Source organism: Falco naumanni, chromosome 7, assembly GCF_017639655.2.
Source record: "Falco naumanni isolate bFalNau1 chromosome 7, bFalNau1.pat, whole genome shotgun sequence".
Taxonomy (NCBI): Eukaryota; Metazoa; Chordata; class Aves; order Falconiformes; family Falconidae; genus Falco; species Falco naumanni.
The window spans coordinates 16,256,761-16,276,945 of record NC_054060.1 but is presented as its reverse complement, the minus strand read 5'-3'; the positions used below and the strand labels follow the sequence as shown (position 1 = coordinate 16,276,945).

Genomic DNA, 20,185 nt, shown 5'->3' with positions numbered 1-20,185 from the left:
GTTAGCTGTTTCACAGGAAGACTTAAATTCTTACTGATGTTCAGTTATAAAAGAAAGGACAGAATGATTGTTGATTAAGATCATAAATACTGAAACAATTTCAAAGACACAATACCTGAACTTGTCGAAAGATGCCTGGAGTGTATTCATCCAAGTATTTCACATGCCACACCAAAAAGGTACCATCAACAGGATGGATAGTAAAAAGCATGTCTGGATTTCTGTTCCATTCAGTTAGGAGCAACTCAATTTTCCGATCTAACAAAACTGTTGGAAGAGGCATGCATGGGCCTGCTAGTAGAGATGTTTTAGGGCTTCCCTCTCTTTCTCCATCTTCATGTTCTGAAGAGCCTGTACCAGTCCCTGTCTCTGATTCTCTATCTATAGACAAGTCTGCAACAAAAAAGAAATGTGCTATTTTATCCATTGCAAAGATTTCTCTTTCAGTTTCTATTCAAAACACGGTATTTTTTAACTTGCTAGTAGTACTATCAGATAAGAACATTCATGCACATTGAGAGTAGAAGCATCTTTCTTTGGTCTGTCTGTACATAAATGTGAGGCTCTGGCCTTTGACTATTGCTTTATGCAATACAAGTAGTAATAAATATAACTGTAAAAATACAGATACTTAAGAGTAATGCCCTGCCTAAGACTATTTTGGTCAATTATATAAACCCACACATTTTATATCAATGCTGGTTCCAAATTAACGTGGGGGTGTGTGTTGTATTTTTAAGGTAATAATGAAATATATGGTATGTAATCATTGATGAAATAGTACGTATTGCACGTTCAGGAAGAATTATCACACACTTTACTGCATTGGTAATCTAGATTTTAAGAACCTAAGCATTATAAATGACACAATATATCATCAGTTTACTGTCACTAATTGGTCTTACTGGTTTCTTGTGGTTTAACCCCGGGACATTTCCACAGAAGATTTATTTTTACACATTCTTACTGGCCAAGTAACTCTCCCACAGCAGTGTAAAGTATTTCTGGTAGGATATATTTTCCAACATTAATTTCAAAATATGTCCCTCCATTGTGAACAGCTACAGTTGGGATCATCAGGTGATCTAAGGTTTAAGATTTAAATCTTACCAGCACAGGAAGCATTAAAATGGAGCTATGTCTAACCCTTCTTAAAGCTTACCATAAATCGGTGTGTCATTACTGACAATCAGATTGTAAAGTAAATAGAGAGCAGGTCTTAGTCGTAATTTCATACCTCAGTGGAATACATCCAAAATGGAAGTGAAAGACAAAAGCTACCTGTCTTTTTCACCTTGTATATAACTATTGCGTTCCAACAGAGAGTACATCATGGATTTTTTTCATGCCTACAATTACAGCAGCCAAAATTTCAGCTGTAAATGTTTACTTATTTTAGATCAGTGATAAAATGTTAGTACTTACAATACTTGTGCTAAATAATTGTGTTATTGCATTAATGTGCTTCAAAATAATTCTTGTGCTACATTTCTCAGTATTACTAACCATGATCTAATTTCATATGTAAACCTCTCTCTCTTTCTTCCATTTCTTCTTCCTCTTCAACCTCAGCATCAAAATCTTGTTCTAGTTGTTGTTCAGAAATTTTTCTGAGACGCTGCATAAATACTTCAATAGAGGATGTAAAATTAAACTCTTTATTATTCAACCAGTGAACAACGAAGCCTCCATTTCCTTCATCTATATTAAAAGCTGTTCCAGCCAAGACTGATGGAATATCTGTGGACATTTTTAAACAAATAAAAAAGCTATATATTAAACTGCTCATCTTTACATATATACACACAGAGATATTTCTTAATTAAGACATTTAACTTATTTTAGAGAGAACAATTTGTGCCTGTAAGATTAGAAAAGGTAAGATGCAGATCAAATTTCTACATGCACTTGTAATTAAAAAAAGTAAAGATAGTTTAACATCAATAAATTTACATGAAAATTGATTTTTATATGAATGGAAAATGATACTCAACAGTTCCAATTGCTCAGTTTCATATGTTGCAGTACTGTCGTTTCATACAGATTTTAGGTAAGGTACGTGATTGCCCTTTAATCTTTTCCTGGTTTAAAACAGGCTGCATTACTCTACAAAAAGCAGCTGTTTCCTGCCAAAAAGTCTGGTATAACTTCTACCATTCAGTACATATTCTGTAGGATGCAAATACTATTCATCATAAACCATTGCTTCCCAAAATCCAAACAACACCAAGCAGACTTGAAATTTAGGTTTCTCTTGCTTTCTGATATGTAAAGATGAATTTAATTGGATTTTAAAAGTGCTGAAGTTATTCAGAATAAATTCAGCCTCATTTGTCTTACAAAACTATACGCCAAGTAACAGACTTGTGAAACAACAGTCGTCCTACAAATTCCCTGTATTTGCTTAAGCAAAGCAAAGATGTGAATCTCAGCCCCCCCCCTTTTTTTTTTTCATTTTGTGCAAATATATTATACGTTAATAAATTATTTTATTTCACCTGTATTAGGGTTGATGCTTGCTGCTATATGAAAGTGACCAAGTGCATTTGCGTGATGTGAAATGTGACGCTGAACTTCATGAGTACCCTGCTGATCTGGCAATACATCTGTGTGGGTAACAAGAACTGAAGATCTCCTTTGTCCTTTTCTCATATTTTTCAAATGGTGAATTGTCTAGTACAGTTATAAAAAAATAAATTAAGAAATACTAGAAAACAGTAAGGTAAAAATTCATACTTATACAAAGCCTAAAGCTTTTTAACTTCCTTCTACTTAAGAAGACTAATTTCAAAAGGATTATTTTAAACATGTTTCAACAGAGATTAGTAACACTTATGTACATCAGTTCTGGTCAAAGGCAAAGCTGTTCTAACAGTCTTTTGAAAGTTCCTTTAATATCCGCTCCAATAAGAAGACAGAAGTATGCACTATTCTGTGTAACATTCCTAAACAAGATTACAACAGTCTACAAGCAGTAACTTTTGCAATATCATTTGATAATGAATTATTTTTGTGTAATGGAAAACTGCTGACAGCATGTGGAGAGCACAACTGATTCAACAGCTCAAAGCATACTTTGTTCCACTCTCCCTATTTGTTGATGGTCATGATATGTAAGAAGTAAAAACTTGGTCTGATTGTAATAGTCTACAAATGAGTGGTGGGGTGGTTGGTTTTTTTGGGTTTTGCTTTCTTGGATTTTATATTGAGAAGTTCACAGTAAGGGAAAACCTAAAAGACTTTACATGACTGCCATTGAAATTTAGAGACCACCTTTTGGAAATGCAATTATCAAATTGGATAACTAACAATTACAAAACCCCAAAACTTTACTGCTTCCACTGTTTTCACAATTACAGACTTCCAGACCCACTCAGAATGAAACCATCATTTACTATTCCTCATTAAACATTGTCTCTTCCCATCACTATTAGTTAGCTATAGAAAAAGTATATTCAGTTTTAAGAATACAGAGCTTAGGTTCAGAATTGCAAGGTCTCTGACTTCTTCAATGTTTAGTAGTAGACTTTCAAAAACTGATGTGAAGTAATTCAGACTATCCTGTTATGCTTATATAAACTAGATAATACACATTCTTAGATTTCTACCTGCTTGAAATATTTAAGTATCTTGAAATAAAGAAATGACAAAGTAAGTATTTACTTGTACCTCTAGTGCATGCTGTATTTTGTCCTTTTGCTTTCCAGATTGAGAGATGGTGCTGCTAATGCTGGAAGTGCTAGTTTCACAGATCTGCTCACCAAGAAGAGTATCTTCTGGCAACAGCGTCTCTGCCCATAGCCGGCAGATGCCATCAAGACATGATGTGAGTAACACATTACAGACCAAACCCCTAACAATAGACATATTATGGTTACTACCCAATATAAGTAAATTAGCTATATGGATGCAGCACGAATTAGGGGAGCGTACAACTATTTAGTAGTTATTGTTTCATCCAAATTTCTGCCTCTCCTCCAACTAAAGGTTTTATGTCAGTAGTGGTTTTTAGCATGCTGATAAACCCACAGATTATTGGCAAGAGTGCACAGGAACAGGGAATGGTTATTATCTGATAAATGCAGCAGTTACTCTAAAACTGTAGTTCTGCCTAAACTATCTGACTTGCTGGACTATGTGAAGAATGCATAAATTTTACTGAATAACAAATAGTGAAATCAAACAACTAAACACCTGTATACAAAAAGGTGCAAAAGATGGCTTACTAAACACTAATAATTTTTAAAAATATTTTATTTCCAATGTCATAGCACCATTTGTTGAAGAAAAAGCCCTACCATCCATGCTCCCTGGCATAACTTGAGAAGGCACTGAAGTTCAGACCATATTTTAGAATAGATCTCACCTGTCAACATGACTATCGTTATTGCACTAGGTAATACAGAAGCTTATGGGAAGACGTTGATATGTTTTTCTTTGAAGTATAACCTGAGAAATCTATGTTCCTGATGGCCAAACTTTAAGCAGAGTATTAAAAAATACTTAGTCAAAGGCTTGCTTGTTTTTTTAAAAACCAAAAACTTTCACACCTGGGCATGTACTTGCTAATGTTCCGCCATGAAAATCCTGTCACTGCTCGAGGATGTGCCAAATAAACAAATGAGAACTGGACAACCCCCGAGCTTTTTTTCTTTTCTTCATTCTCTTGGGGCAGAAGAGATGACTTCCAACCAGTCATAGGGTACCAAACCTTCAAGAGGCAGTCATCCTAGGTAAAGTAATAAAAAACCATGGAGTTAGCTAGCTATAATTAAAAATGTCACAAAACCAAAATCCCAAATAATAAGGAAACTGTTGTTCTGGTATCTTTCATGAAAAACTTGATCTGTGGTCCAAAACTATTTGCAGTTTTTCAGACAAGCCCTTCCTGAGACCACTTATTTAATTTATGGCATCCTGGAATGCAGGCTAAAGAAATATTCTGCGGACAACACATCACTCCCATAAGGAATGTTTCTTCCAGTCCTACTACTTTTCTCTGCATTTTCCGCATAGCACATAAGCATGCTTAAATGTCCATTTCCCTGCAAAGATAGAAGCCAGAAATAGGCTGCTACTCATGCTACAATATGAAGCTCACTAACAGTCAATTTCTCCACTGAGACAATTCATACTGTAAGTCCCTGTTTGTTCCCATGCACAGGACACCTGACTCATGGAAAGCGCTGCACCCACTGAGCATAGGCACACAACGGAGGAGCAGATGCATATTACAACCTTGGCCTTTACCAGCACAACCTATGCTACCTTCCTGGCTTGAATGGCTGGGCACCACTGATGTAATTAATTGAAACTAAACTGAATCACTACACAGCAGTACTACAAATGCTGGCGAGACTGGAGTTATGTGAATTAAGGTCAACATTACTAGCATGACAACAGGAAGTTTTACAAAGCTGGGTGCCACAGCCCTGCATTTCATGACTTCCTGCAGGAATGGAGATACAGAATAAAGTAAATAATAAATTTCAAATCTCAGAGTGCGGATAAAAGACGGTATTTCCTGACAAGCATCAAAAAGTACAGTATCTGACCACAGAAGGAAGTCTGACAGGCAACCCTGTTAAGAATTATGATCAAAGCTGTGTATCTCATGAAATAACTAATATAGAGCTGTCCGATAGACAGAAAATTACTTCTGGAACAATACGCCTCATTTATTTCATCAGATTCTTAGCTATATAAAAGTATATTCATGGGAAACAGAAATATGGAATGAAGCACATATTTTGGCAATTTGTTTACAACAATAATTTTGAATGTAATGTTTATTAAGGTGCTGTAAGTATGTTTTTAGTCTTAAAACAATGCAGCTCATGATTCAGCTGTATTCTTTAGTAAGTTTAAGAAAACAAAGGTTCCTAAAATTCATCTCATTCTTCAACCAACGTTAAGTGCAAGCAATAAATCCTTACCTATCCAGACTTGAAAAGCAAAGGGAATCACTCAAATGAGAGGGTGACTTTATTAAAGAGAATTATTAATTGAAAACTTAACTTGAATAGCAATTTGCCAAAAAGGTGCTAATATAGAAATATGAAAGAGACGTTAAGAACTGATAATTGAACACAGAATTAACTCAGTAGGAAATGTTCTCTAATTTATCCACTGAGGTGCGCATATTTTTTATGCAGTTTAAAATATGTATGTATTCTATCATCATGACCTAATATTTATCCTCATTACTTCTAATAAGCAGAAAAATATGCTTATGCAGATCTGAAAGTTCATGTAAATATACTTTTAACTAAAAAAATATATATACACACACAAGTCTGTATCACTGTTACTGTACTTCCAGGTTGACTGTCAAGTATTCAGTAAGAGTACACAGCTAAATCCAGTTTCTTGTTGCTGAAATAAATGGAATCACAAAAAAATACAGTATTACACATGAGATGATAATTTAACTTAGCTCAGAATATGACAGAGTATATGGTCCAGGACTGTTCTATATTATTTACTTTTGTCAAACATATACAAACTACCGCAAACATGTAATTACTCTTTTTCTCTTTACCTTCCCAGCAGTGGCGAAGTATTCACCATCAGGAGACCATGCCATCAAGTGTACTGATACTGCAGTCCTAAAGAACACCAGAGTGAAGTTGTAAGTAAAGTCTATTTATTCGGTACTATTATTCCATATGTATTCAGTTGGTTAAGTATTACCATTCATTATTTAAATGAATATATTAGTATTGTATAGTTGTTGCTTTAAGCATACTTTCGAAATAACAAAAGCATAAGAAGTATTTGCTAAGTGAAAAAACCCATGTTTTTTCACAGTTTTACAGAAAACCAGCCCATTAAATATATTACTTTAAGTACAGCAAGCCTAGGCTAGATCCAATGAGATCACAGAAGTGAAGTTTGTCCCATGTGCTCCACTACTGCCAGTGGAGCCAAGACAAATAGTAGGAAGAAATGAAAATAACTTGTGATACTATTAGTCTGTGCCTACAGCTTATGGGTCAGCTGTCTGAAAGAGGGAAGCAGCCAATATAGTGCTTTGTGGCCACAAAATCTAAAACAGCTTCAAAAAAAGTCATGAGAAAACGGGTGCATAGACAGCTGCTTCCCAAGTCTATGTAGGAATGGCTTATCTCTAAGAACTTCTGTAACGGGGATCTCAAATAGAATTGGGTAGAAAGAGTTTCAGGACCCTCTTCTTAAGGTTCAGGAAGCAGCTCTCATCTTTATCAGTGTAGCATATCTGCCTGGTACTGCTCCTCTGTTCCGTCTCAGCCAGTATTTCAGCACTACTTTCGAAGATGAGAAAACAGGGACAATTTTGATACGTTGCCAGTGCTAGAGTTTGGGTAAGCCTTTGACTAGGTTATCTGGTGATAGCTCGCTTGAAAAAGTGAGTAATTTTTATTTGGAGCAACTTAACATTGTTTGAATTCTATGGTATTTTAAGCTGATCTAAAAGCATACTTTAAAATACAGTTTTGGAGAGAAGATAGGGTTGATATATGAGGTAGCACTGCGATTTGTCTTAAAATAAAAATTCTCTCACTCACTTGCACTGCCAGACACATTTCCAGTCATTTAGAACTGGGAGAACTTTATCATCTTTGATCTGATTGTCAGGATCTTCATCTTCATCTTCTTCTGGAATGTCAGTAGATGGAGGGGCCCACAACTGCAAAAAGTCAGTTGCTGTCAGCAGCCTGTTACCTGAAAGTGAGTAATAGCAAAGCTGTGAAACCAAGATGATGCATGTATATTGAGAGATTAAGCCTGTCATCATATTTTGTTGAGAATTATTCAAAACAGGTTGGAAATCTAACTTTAGAATGTCCATTTTAAATATGATAGGGTATTCACATTATGCAGCTGTTTTTACTATGACATTCTGAATTTAAAATGCCTTTTAAGAAAGAATATCAAGGTTTTTTTGGTGACTTCAAATGGTAAATCATATTCAATAATGAATGTTGCGGATGCTAAATAGCCATTCACGTCTCAAACAAATATATGTTCTTGGACATCTTATAAATATCCATGTCCAGGTACATTGCTGACTTTAATTGTGATAAAATTCTATTTAAATGATTATCAATGGTAATTTAAGTCAGTTAGCAACTTAACACTGTGATTCTGAAACTAAGATCTTTCATGAGAGACTCAAATGCTTGGCACAGCATCTTCACAAATGCTAACTGTAGCCTCACATTTTATGCAACACTGCCTGAGAATAGATAATCTCAAATTTCCATATTCATGCTCTCACTTTTTTACAATAAAAATACTTTGTGTTCAAGTTTTCCTAACTACAAATGTTGAACAAATACTTCACAAACTTTACATTACCTTGAGGGTCCCATGCCAGGTTGTAAGTCATAGAGCTCAGGAAGAACTGCCCAGTTTTCAGCCACTGACACTTTAATTGCTGTAGTTAAGGAACAGTAAAGGATTATTTCTCACATCATCAGCAAAATACAGAGGTATTTCTTTCTTTCTCTATGAAATTGCTATTAAGCTTGTTGCAAAAACGTTTAGAACCCAGTGGTAGATTGCTGAATCTAATTTTTATAATTTAATTGTTTTATAAAAAATAAATGCATCACAGTGCCCTGCAAACCAGACCTGGACTGTCACACACACAAATAAATCTACAGATTACTTTAAACTACTTGGGTCATACATTTACAGAAACATAAGGGATGGCAGCATAGATGCAACAAAGACAGTGAAACCTGCTTGAGAACATGCTTAATACTTGGGTGCTTGGCTGTGGCTATGCTGTTAAAACAAACCTGGGTAACACATATACAAGTCTAAGTCATATTTCTGTACAACAGATCTGACGACCTCTTCAAGTTAAAGAAACACCAGCTTGTCACCATGTCATTCTAGTACAAAATTCAAGAACAAGATGTTGTTAACTAAGGAGGGGTGCAGTCCCCAGTTAGGCTAATGCAGTGAAAGATTGTACCCATCCAATTTTATTACGGATGGTAGAAAACATTTATCTATTAGCCTTTTGTGTGCCAATGTAATATAATAACTGGCAGACAGAATTTTGCCTCTTCTAAAAGCCTAAACCAAATTACAATCATGAAACACATACTTACACAATTTCTTTTATGAGAATTTATACCAAGTGGTTCAAAAATGCAAACAGCATTTCCATATGATGCTGCAATCTGGAAAAAAAATAAATTGAAGACTTAAAATGTAAGGTTAGAAGATAAGTACTATTCCAAAATAGCTAAATAATTTCCAGTACTACTTCTACGTGCTGCAGTTTGAGAAAAGTGAAATTAATGCAAGTGTCATTAACTGTGTTACAGGTATACTTTAAGGAAGCTGTAAAATACATACTTGTGAACAAGCCCGGTTTTTTAACTCTAAGGAAGATGTCTTGTTCAGTGGGATAAACACTGTCAATCAGATCTAATATATTCTTCTAGGGTAACTACTGTTAATGTATAAGGGAAAGCTGATGCCTTTGCTACTTATGCTCACATTCTGTCCACTTCACAGCTAACTATTTAATCATTAGTGTCTGGGTCTCAGTTTGTTCCCAGATTCCATTTTGTATCATAAACAATTACAAGAAATAGGAGGAAATGTAATTTATTTTGAAGTAAAATAGATTTTGAGTAGAGACAAATGGTAAATGGGAAAACTGAAGTACTTCTACAACTGAACCCCTCAATTTCTTTCACCCACTTATTTCACAGAAGCCTCCATACACAAAACAGTCTTTACAGTAATTTTTCTGGTCATGTTCCTAATACTCATATCCTTATGAGCACTTTTGACTATCTTTAAAATTCTTTTTTCTTCCATAGAAGATTTTTAAAAGAAAAACTGTTTATGTTCTTCCTATTCAGGATCTGGTTTCCTCAATATAGAAATGATGTAAAAGTTTCACAATGTTTATTATGAAATCTTATTTCCTCTGGCAGGGGGTGGGGGAGTTGGGGGCAAGGTTGCAACAACACACTCCCAAAGAAAAGCACAGATGATGAGTTCAGAGTTCTGAACGCAAAACTACCCAGGGGTTCATGGTGATCCTGCAAGGGCCACCTCTGCAGCTGGAGTCACTCTTCCAGTCCTACTGGAACTGCACTGCTGCAGTGCCAGCAGCCTTGCCAGCTAAGCCTGCCCGAATCCTAACTAGGGCTTTATCAATAATGCAACACATTTTTAACTAATATTAGTAGGCAGTGACAACCAACAAACAAAATTTGCTCAGTGCACTACCTTAACTCACAGAAAGTAGTTTTTTCTCAGCAATTTAAAGTGATTCTTTAGCATTGTTTAAGGATTAAAACCAAAACCACATAGCTAGTCAAGGGGCCACACAGTTATGATGGCTCACACTGCAGCACATCAAAACACATGAAACATGCCTAAGCTTTTCTGAAAAACAAAGTATTTCTAGTTCATTATTTTGCAGGACACACACACACGTGTGTGTATATATATATATATGAGAATGATTTATCTATGTCTTCTTTATTTAGGTGAAAGTATACAATGGCAGAGACAATAACAATTTTAGTACCATTCCAGTTCTGATACTATACTGTGTAACTAACATATTTCCACATTTTGTGAGACCTGTTATTGCAGGTCCTGCAAAGGAACAAACCCCATTGTTAAAAGATGCCTCCTGCTTCCCTTACCCCCACCCCCTACTCTAAAAAACAAATTACTATAAAATTGAAACAATTCTTTGAGTAACACAAGAGGTGCTACTCAGAAAGTACAGATCAGTAAAACTGATCTTTGTCATGGAATTAACTCATTAATACTATTAATGTATTAAGCTGCTGTTTAATTACTTCATTTAGAGTAGTCAATTTATATTTTTTTAATTCTATACAAATTGATTAAAATCCTTACCCTGCCTTGTCGTTGGGAGCATTCCACACAACTGACTTGGATGTTTCCATGTTTAGCACCGGGAATAATTTGCACACATTCAAAGTCATTTGCCAGAATAACAATGTCACAACCAGAGCCATATGCCTGAAATATTTTTTTAAAGAAATAAAATTAATTTATTTTTTTAAAATGAATTCTTATCAGACGACTGACGTTTTGAGAGCTGTGAAAATCTCCATTGAAACAAATGTTACTATGTAGTGGGTTTATTCCTAGCCAATTCCGTAGCACAAGCAGAATAAACAACAAGTAATAACAAAGTATCAAAGCAGAAATCCTCCAGCCTTTAAATCAGGACAAACAAAAGCAGTAAAAAATAGAAAAACAACCCTACCAAAAAAATAAACTCCAAACTTACTCTAGAACTTAAGCTCTGTGTGTACTTTTACTTTTATTTGGTTTGTGGAGGTTTTTTTAGGGTTTAGTTGGGGTTTTCCCCTCGCCTCCAATTCTTGTTGCCTCTTACAGCAAGGCAACCAAAAGTTTACTATTCAGGTGCACTTATTATTGAATTTGCATATAAATTTCTTAAAATACATGTACGTTGTGCCTCCCACTTTTTTTTTTAAGACTATTAAGTTATTCTTTCTATATTAATCCAGTTTCTGGGCTTTTCTGAGTTTTAAGAAGTGTACATTACTGTAAGCCTGTAAACCAACAAAGATTTGTCTTGGACATATTGTATTTTATGCAATACACACTACAGTCTAATTTGTTTAAGAATAAGTTATAGAACAATGATAGGTCACAGCACATTTTATTGGCACAATAAATACATGTCTGTCAACTTCCACCTGTCCTAGTGGGTCAAAATAGTCTAAAAATTTTGTTTACTCCAGATTACTTGTTCCACTGAGCATTCAGGCACAGAAATCCCTCCCTAGCATCAATCTACGAATAAGCCTTTGTAAAGTAAAGAGTTATAGCTTGAAGTCTCTTTCCTTAAAGTAAGTTTTCCACTGATTCAATACAGCAGGCAGAAATTTTACAACAGCTGAATTAAGCAGACAGTGCAAGTCCTCAACAGTCAATTTCAGATGGTACAAAATTACTTAAGTCATTTCAACTTGTCCCCTGCTTCTTTCACAGTAATTTCCAAATTACTGAGTCCTAGCCCTCTCCTTTGTGGTTCATCAGTTTAAAGGCTACCTGTATTACTTTTGAGAAGTGTATGAGAAATTGTGAGTGTTTCTATAGATTTACAGGCTCAATGACCATTATCAGACACACAAAATTAATTGTGCAAGATAACCAGTGGAACTACAATGGACAATTTAGGTCTCGTGACCTTCTATGTCTACTTCTGATCTTTCTGGAAAGGAGCAACAAGTAAGAAAGTCTGAAGAAAAAGGCTTAATTTAGTGAAAGTACAATCACTGCTAAAAACAAGAAAGGAACAGCAATCCAAAGAGCAAAGCAGAAACTCCTCAGGCCTCAGAAATTAACACACCATAAAACTGCACACACAAAAATGAAAACTGCATACAACACATAGATCATCTAAAAGATTTCCAAGGTCATCTCACAAAAATAAAGTGACACAGTGTTCTCTGAGTCCTCAAGCCCACAACTGTTGTTCTGGGAAGCTCTGAGGAACTGATACTGGAGTTATTCACAATGTAAGTAGGAGGGGGGGGAAAAACCCACAATGGCTAAACTGTTTTTAGAGTGAGATTATCTATGTAACAGAATATTCTAGCTCCTTGACAAACAGGCTATGCAATTATTAGACCCAGTCTGGAAGGGAATAAGTTATTACTAAGATAGAATAGGATTATTTCCAGAAAGTAAAAGAAAGAATGAAGATAGTCTAAGATAAGTTCCGGCACTGAACAGGAAGTCTTTTGTTATGTTTTTGTATTTTTTAATATCAGAATTTGTTGCAAAAAAAGCCTCCACCAGCAGTGTGGAATGCTGGATAGGCCAGCAAATGTTCACAGGTAAGAAGGAAGAAGGTGGGAGACCAGGATGTGGATGCCCATAAGCAGACAGGAAAATAAAAGCAGCTCCTCTTGTCCCAATAATTTACTCAGAATTCTAATGTTCACAAGCGATTCCCCTACTATTTACTTTTTACAATTTACAAATGGCAAGCCAAAGAGCAAAGAATTGAAAGACCTTCTTTTCAATAGTCTGCCTACATAACTACTAATACAAACCTACTAAAAGACTATTTGAATGGTTACCTAATAAACAAACAAACAAAAAAGGTATTGATTCACTTCAAACAAGGACTTAAACCTTTCTGATACCCTGTATTTTCATTGTTGGTATTGATGACTTGCAAATCTGAAGCTAAATTAAATATAAATCATCACTGCTTGTAATCCTGTTAGCAGGAGATACAGGCGTGTGTCTCAGAAATTATAAAGGGAAAGGCAAAGACTTCTCAACTTTAATTTCCTTATGCTTACTGTTATTAAACATGCATGTTTCTATGTGTGTGTACTGTTGACAATGCATGAAACAGAAAATCTTTCATACTTGGGTGTATCTGTTGACTCTGTGAAGCAAAATAATTTAGCACCTTCCTTTTTAAACATTTCCGTTTCTCTTCTCTCCTGTCCCCTATCCACATTCCTTATTATAGCAGCAAAGCAGTATTTTTCTGGCTAATTACATTACTTAGCATATTTTACAAAGTTAAGTAAAAAGGTGGTTATGACTTAAAAGGGTGTTTTACAGTAGATTCCCCCCCCCCCCCCTTAAGAATCATCAAGATGTAGAGATCTCTCTCCTAAGTAAAATCTTCTTACTGTCACTCATATCCTTCCTACTCTGCCTGTGTTTGGCAGCACACCAACAAGTGACTCAGCACACCTAAGTGTCCTAGGCCAACAGAGAGGATTTCTGTTAAAGACCTTAGTCTGTACACATTCCCAACAGCAGAGTATTAGCCTTCAGCTCTAGGTTCTTTGATCAAGTGCCATCTCTTGGTTCTGGGGTAATTTTCTCAGTGTATTTATTTATTTATTCTGAGAATGTGTCTCTTTCTTGACAGTATATTAAAGTATATTTACTTTAAATTTAAGAAGTACATTTATTATAACCCTACCTTTGGGAAAAGGTGTCCCCCCATTTTAAAACAAACATTCGCTTTTTCACATTTGTAGTCTCCAAATTTCTCAAAACAGAAAAGGTCAATATACTTTTTCTATTCCGAAAGATATTTCTGTATTTCACATTATATATATAAAACTAATCAAAAGGAAAAATTGTGTTTATAAGGCTTTTCTAATATACTCAATATATTAAGATGTTTATACTTGAACAAAACATATTTCTATTAAATCTTCTTTCCATTTTCTGCTTTCACTCCTTTAAGCTAGTACTGCAGTAGAAGCACCCTATGTTGGTAAAGAATAGGGAAGTGTCATAATGTTTCACATCAGTAGCTCCTTTTAAGGACTCAGCTGACAACGCTTTCAGGAAGATCACTGGTGCCACCACAGGTCTTTCCTGCCAGAGTAAGTGGCCTCAATATTTGTGGCAACAAACTAACAATATGCATAGCCTGATTAAAAGGAACGGGAAATAGGTAAGCCACAAAAAAGGGAAGATGGAAAATAAGATGCCAAGATACTGTAATGGATGAGAGCAGCACAGAGGTCTTAGATAAACAGAATTATAAGCAGTCACTGAATGAAACAAGTGCAGTAAAAACCACCCATGTGGAGTATCTGCCAACCTTCATTTCTAACGTCACTGGTAACTTCAAAGAGAAAATTAAATGGAGTTGCAAAACTGCCAGATTGCAAGGATGACTTGCAGGATCTATAGGCAACTAATAATTTGTAGTTTGCCAAAGTCTGCTTTAACTGTCAAGATCTGGGACCACTGAAATGAACAATGACAAAGCTCTAATTGAATGCAGGAGCACCAGACAGAAGTAGGACATAGTGTCCTACTGTAAGAGTTTATGCTATGTCCTCAATTTTCAGATAATACAAAACCAGCATATGCATCTCTTTCAGCTGCCCATGTTTTCTGGTCTGGTTCTCTAATTTTAATGTTTAACACTGGAACTAACAGATAGGGAAACAATTATTCCTTCATATTCCCCTCTTGTTTTTCCTATATAATATTTTTCTCTGTATAAAAAAAATAGTATTCTTCCCTTTCTATAATCTGCAACTCTACAAATTTGGCAGAAGTGAACTACACCAGAACTCCTCAAGCTCCAGCATGTACTATTAGGGTGTACAGAGGCATTTTAAGGTAGTAAATGATGTGGAAGAAACAGAATTGGCCACAGTGGTATTAAAAAAAATATTTCACAAACATCTAAAATTATTTATGTTAATTAAACTCTGTATTAAAACTTGATCTAAAGCCAGTATTGGCCTTATAGTACTCCTCTATTATAACAAAATTTATCCTAGTTTCTGGCTATGGATGGTACACATACAAGAATCAGAAATTCCTCCACCTTCCTATTAGCAATGAAGACACCTGAATTCTGAAACGTTTCTAAACTCTCACCAGTGGACACAACATTTACGCTTCCCTCCTCCCCTGCTAAGTACTAGTAGAATTACATACACTTAATGCGAACTAGCAAAGTAACTGAAATAAACCCCAACCCACTACTAGCCTGTGGCTGTAGAACAGGTTTTCCTAAGTTGACATTTGAGATGAATTAATTATTAAATACTTTAAAATACACTTACACACAGAGCTTCGGAAAAAAAAAAAGAACGTAGTAAGGATTCAGATGTTAAGCATTTGCAATCCAGTTCACATAAACATGACAGTGGAGAACATATTATCAATAAATAACAGAGAGATTTGCAAATAAGTGTTTTAATAAGTAATTTTTCAAGACTGATGAAGTAGAGAAACAGCAGAGAAAACCTATTTTGAGTTGCTCTGTCTTGTGGACATAAAGGTGTGGATGAAGATTTTGCTGTTTTCAATGAAGTAAAAAAGTTTAGATGGGTGTGGGAGACTCATCAGCAACAGCTTCTGAAATTCACCACACAGTTCCAGGCCATGTGTCAGTATTGGTATGGAAGATGCCAAGAAGTCTTTTTCAAAAATGAAAAATCAGAATTGAAAAAAATTAACTTATATCAGAAAAGTTCTTACGTACAGACACCCCTAAAATCTGATACCCTGATTCTTCATAAATAATGCTTAGAGTTCCGTATTTCATTTACTGATACCTCTTACAAGTAAATATACATAGTCTTTTGCTTGTGGGACACTAGCCAGTGCTCAGAATAATTATACTTCCAGAATCTAGCCTTTAGGTAATTGACATACCTATGTATTTCTTTATATATACCTAGACTGACCTTAGAAACAGCTACATTCTGTTTGGAGTTTCAGGGGGAAAAAACAACCCTGAGCTTGGGCAAAGGGCAGTAGTCATATGAACAGAATCAGAACAGCTCATCATTTTTATTTGAAACCACCTTACTCAACATCACAGTATGTCGGACTGGTAACATATAGCCCACTCAGAGTTAGGGTCAGTGCCTGAAACTGGCTCAACGTAAAACAACTGCTTAACAACAAAGGCTAAGTGAAATCAACCATGATTTGAAAAATGCAGTTTACTACCTTTAAAGACTTATCAGCTGACAGTTAAGACTATGAGGTTCAAAAAATAAATCCTTCTTCTGTCTAGCCAGGGTGCATGCTGTAAGGCCCTTCTGCATAAAGTTCAGCTCTGACCTTCTGTAAACTCATTTGTGCAACACAGTTAACAAGATTTGCTGAAATGAGAACATGAACTAACAGCAAGTTGAATGGTGCACAGAATCATTACTAGAACTTCTGTCATCTAGTATTTAAACCCTTTGCTTATGTCCTTTCTGAGCTCAAATGAAGGGAGGCTGAAGAGACTGCCTGGTAGAAAACAACACTATGAAACTATTTTGCTTCTAATCACCCTTCAAATAAATTTTCCTGTGTGTTCTCCACCTGCTAGATTGGGTGCGATACAGCTATGCAACATCCACAAGCCAATTTGTTAGGCAAACATCTCTGTGCTTCATCCCTTATTTGGTAAATGCTAGGTATATGTCAGGATTGCTGCAGGCAGGTGTGGGAGCATAGGGAGAAAAGAACACTATATGCATTTCCGATAAAGAACAGACAAAACCTCTGTAGCCAACCCACAGCAACTGTCTCTGCTTCTTCGGAATCATTTTGCTTTATGGAGTCACTAATATTTGTTTTTAGCAGGTTTTTTAGCAGAAAAATGAATGGAAAAATTATTTCTTTTCCCTTTCTCCTCTGAATAACTAGATGACTTTCACCAAAGCTTTAACAAAGTTGAGGCAGAGTATGGTATCATCTTAGCTCTAGCTACACTGACTTAGAAATTAAAAGTTTACCTTTATTCCCAGCAAGAAGACACGTAAACAAGCCAAGAGCAAACCAATGAGGAAAGAAGGATGAAGAACCTCAGAACTGCAGTGCCCCTAATCAGATCAGAAGACACTGTGTTCCTTCTCTTAGAACCCTAAGATTGCTGGAGTTAAGCATCTAAAGCAAGTTCATACTAGGAGGACACTTCTCCTCCAGAAAAAGAAATAGGCCCAAACCTATTAACTAGTGAATACATATATACATGTACCCAAGCTATTTGCTACTGTTAAGTGGAGTAACTTTGAGTGATTCATTTCTGCACACAAAAAAGCCATATTTTCAAGTCCCTGTGATGAATCAGTTGTAGCAATCTTGAACTAGTTCTCACACATTTAAAATGAATGCCCTAACATCAGCCAAAACACAGAACAAGCACATGCGCACTCAAACAGTGGCTCCTCTGCCACAGCCTAGCTCCATATAGATTCATATAGTACAGCACATACTATGTACATCTCCCTTAACCTCTTGCCTTTTACTGCTCTGCTTCTGTTGTGTTCTAGAGGCTGACAGGTACTGGGTCTTAATAGCCTGTCTATAGAGTCAGGCTCTGTTACCAATACTGATTATCTCTTGCCTAAACTGCAAATCCTGCTCCAGGATCTGAGCTAGAAGTTATGACTCCAAACAGCTTAATGGCTTGGTGGGACAAAGCTGTATCAATCCAGCGTTACTGATACTGACCAACAGAATTTAAGGTTAGGCACTAACAAAAGTGCCATCTGCAGTGGTTGGCAGACTATGATGCTACTGAGAGTCCACACAGGTGACTTGCTACCTAAGAATCTGGAAACAAGACCCCAAACGCTTTGCAAGCAGATGTTTTTAACGAATTCAGTTTACTATAGAATCAAGGTCTAGTACAGCAGGAAATAATACCACAGAGAAAGAAGAAAAAGGGAAGATGAAAGTTTGAGCTGTGGAAGTCCAGAAAATACATTTATTAAAACACAGTTATCCCTTTAGTTCCTTCTTTACTGTATTATAAAAAATTAGATGCAGCACCCAGAGAAGACAGCGAGGTCTGTTATATGCAGTTTCATAATCAACATGCTACCAAACGATTCTGCATTTTTCATGTAAAACGTGACTTTTGTTCTTGGAAAATTCTTGTATGAATGATAATATATATTATTCATTATTGATGTTTTCAAACCTATTATGAGAATTAGCATAAAGCTGTATTTCATAATAGCAGTTGACTTTTCAAATTGTCACAGTAAAAAGAAACACATTAGAATATGAATAAGAGTAAATGACTTATATAAATATCAAAAGTAACAGAGGTCCCTTTAATAGCAGTATGGCTGCATAGCAGCAGAACAAGGAAAATAAAGACAGACATTGCATCTTTTATTTCTTAAGACTTTCAAGCATTCATTACTGAAATTAGACATCTGTGATAATGGAAAGTAAGCTTTAAACATTTGTCAAGTCTGCTGACAGTTATCTTAGACTAAACATGATGCTCTATATCATTTAGATTGGGATTGGTTTGTGCCTGGGATATAATCTTGTAAATGTTAATACAAAATCTAACGAGACAATTCATCCCCAAATAATTACATACTGATTAGACGACAGTAAGCAAAACACCACAGAAGCTGATCATTCATTAAAATCAGACAAGCATGTCACAAGCTAAAAAACTGGAAACTGACATTGGAATAGACAGCAATAGCCCGTGGATGATAAACGGATTTTATTATATAGACTACTGGACTCTTGAAATGTACTTAGTGTATCTCTTTCCATTGCTTTTCTCTTCCAGCTTAAGAGGAACATTTGACAAATTTGTGTTTTATTAACCACAGTAATTGAGGCCAAACGCTTATCAGTAGTGGATAGGCTTCTTAAGAAGCCTAGTACAACAGTATCTTCCCTTTGCAGGAGGACCATACACACACACTCAAAAAAAAAAAAAATGCAGCAAGCACCCAGCACAATCTGGGGACGGCCAATTGAGGGGCTTCGCCGGCTCCCTACGGGAATGCAGAGGGCCCACCGAGCACCGGCCGGGGCGGCGGGCGCACCGGCGGACCCTGCCCCCCCCGGAACTCCCCCGGGGAAGACGAGCGGCAAGGCGCCGCCCGGGGCCGCAGGAGGCGGCGGGGTCACGGCTGCCTCCCCCCACCCTGCGGCCCGGGAGCGCCCCGAAGCAGCGCGCCCCCCGCCCCACCAGTAAACACGGCGGCTCCCAACCACCCGCGGCCCCCGCTCGTAATCCCCGCCTGGCCCGGCCCGGTTCTGACCCTGCGAGGGCCGCCAGCCCCCGCCCGGCAGGTTAATCCCCTCCAGTCCCTCCCACCGCTATCCTCAGGCCTACCAAGCCCCCTCCCCCCTCGCCGCTCGCCTCAGTCCGGCCGCCCCCGCAGCGCCACCGTTACCGTGAAGGGGATGTCCTCGACGCTGCCCACCGAGTAGCAATTGTCCCCGGGGTTGACGGCGCCGGTGAGCACCTGGTGGAGATGCATGGCGGCCCTCCCCCCACTCCCCGCCCCGCTCTCCTGGGGACGGCAGCGCCGCGGCCGCCGGCCGAGACCCGGATGGCTCGGCGCTCGCCTCAGGGCCCGGGCCCTGCTCGCCGGGGAAGGGGCGGGAGGCGGCGCACGCGCCGGGAAGCGCCTGAATCAGGTGAGGCCCGCGCAGGCACCGCCCACTGCGCGAGCAGCCGCCCTCGGGGAGGGCCGCGGTGCGCGCGCCCGCCAGCCAGTGAAAGGCGAGAGGGGGGGGCGGGGGCTCGGGCCAGCCTGCCCGCGCGGGGCCCGCCGGGAGGGGGCGCGAGGCGGCAGCTGCCCGCGCAGCGCGGCCCGAGGCGGGCGCGGGGTTTAAACGAGAGCGGGGCGGGACGGCCCGGGAGCGGGGCATGCGGCGCGCC

General features: G+C 37.7%; 1 protein-coding gene across 11 annotated transcripts in view; it reads right to left on the bottom strand.

The window, feature by feature from the left end:
- DMXL2 (Dmx like 2) overlaps positions 1–19,916 on the bottom strand; it is a 55,066-nt gene extending 35,150 nt beyond the window's left edge. For 10 of the 11 annotated variants that reach the window (XM_040600402.1, XM_040600411.1, XM_040600404.1 and 7 more), the window contains exons 1-11: positions 19,695–19,916; positions 10,888–11,013; positions 9,105–9,176; positions 8,341–8,419; positions 7,548–7,704; positions 6,542–6,608; positions 4,551–4,729; positions 3,670–3,853; positions 2,499–2,673; positions 1,507–1,740; positions 116–393 (exon numbers count right to left, since the gene is read on the bottom strand). In XM_040600402.1, coding sequence (XP_040456336.1) covers positions 116–393; positions 1,507–1,740; positions 2,499–2,673; positions 3,670–3,853; positions 4,551–4,729; positions 6,542–6,608; positions 7,548–7,704; positions 8,341–8,419; positions 9,105–9,176; positions 10,888–11,013; positions 19,695–19,781 — 1,638 coding nt within the window. In that variant the 5' untranslated portion in view covers positions 19,782–19,916. The remainder of the gene's footprint in view (positions 1–115; positions 394–1,506; positions 1,741–2,498; positions 2,674–3,669; positions 3,854–4,550; positions 4,730–6,541; positions 6,609–7,547; positions 7,705–8,340; positions 8,420–9,104; positions 9,177–10,887; positions 11,014–19,694) is intronic. The other variant, XM_040600406.1, reaches the window with a different exon arrangement.
- Between the last annotated feature and the right edge of the window lie 269 nt (positions 19,917–20,185).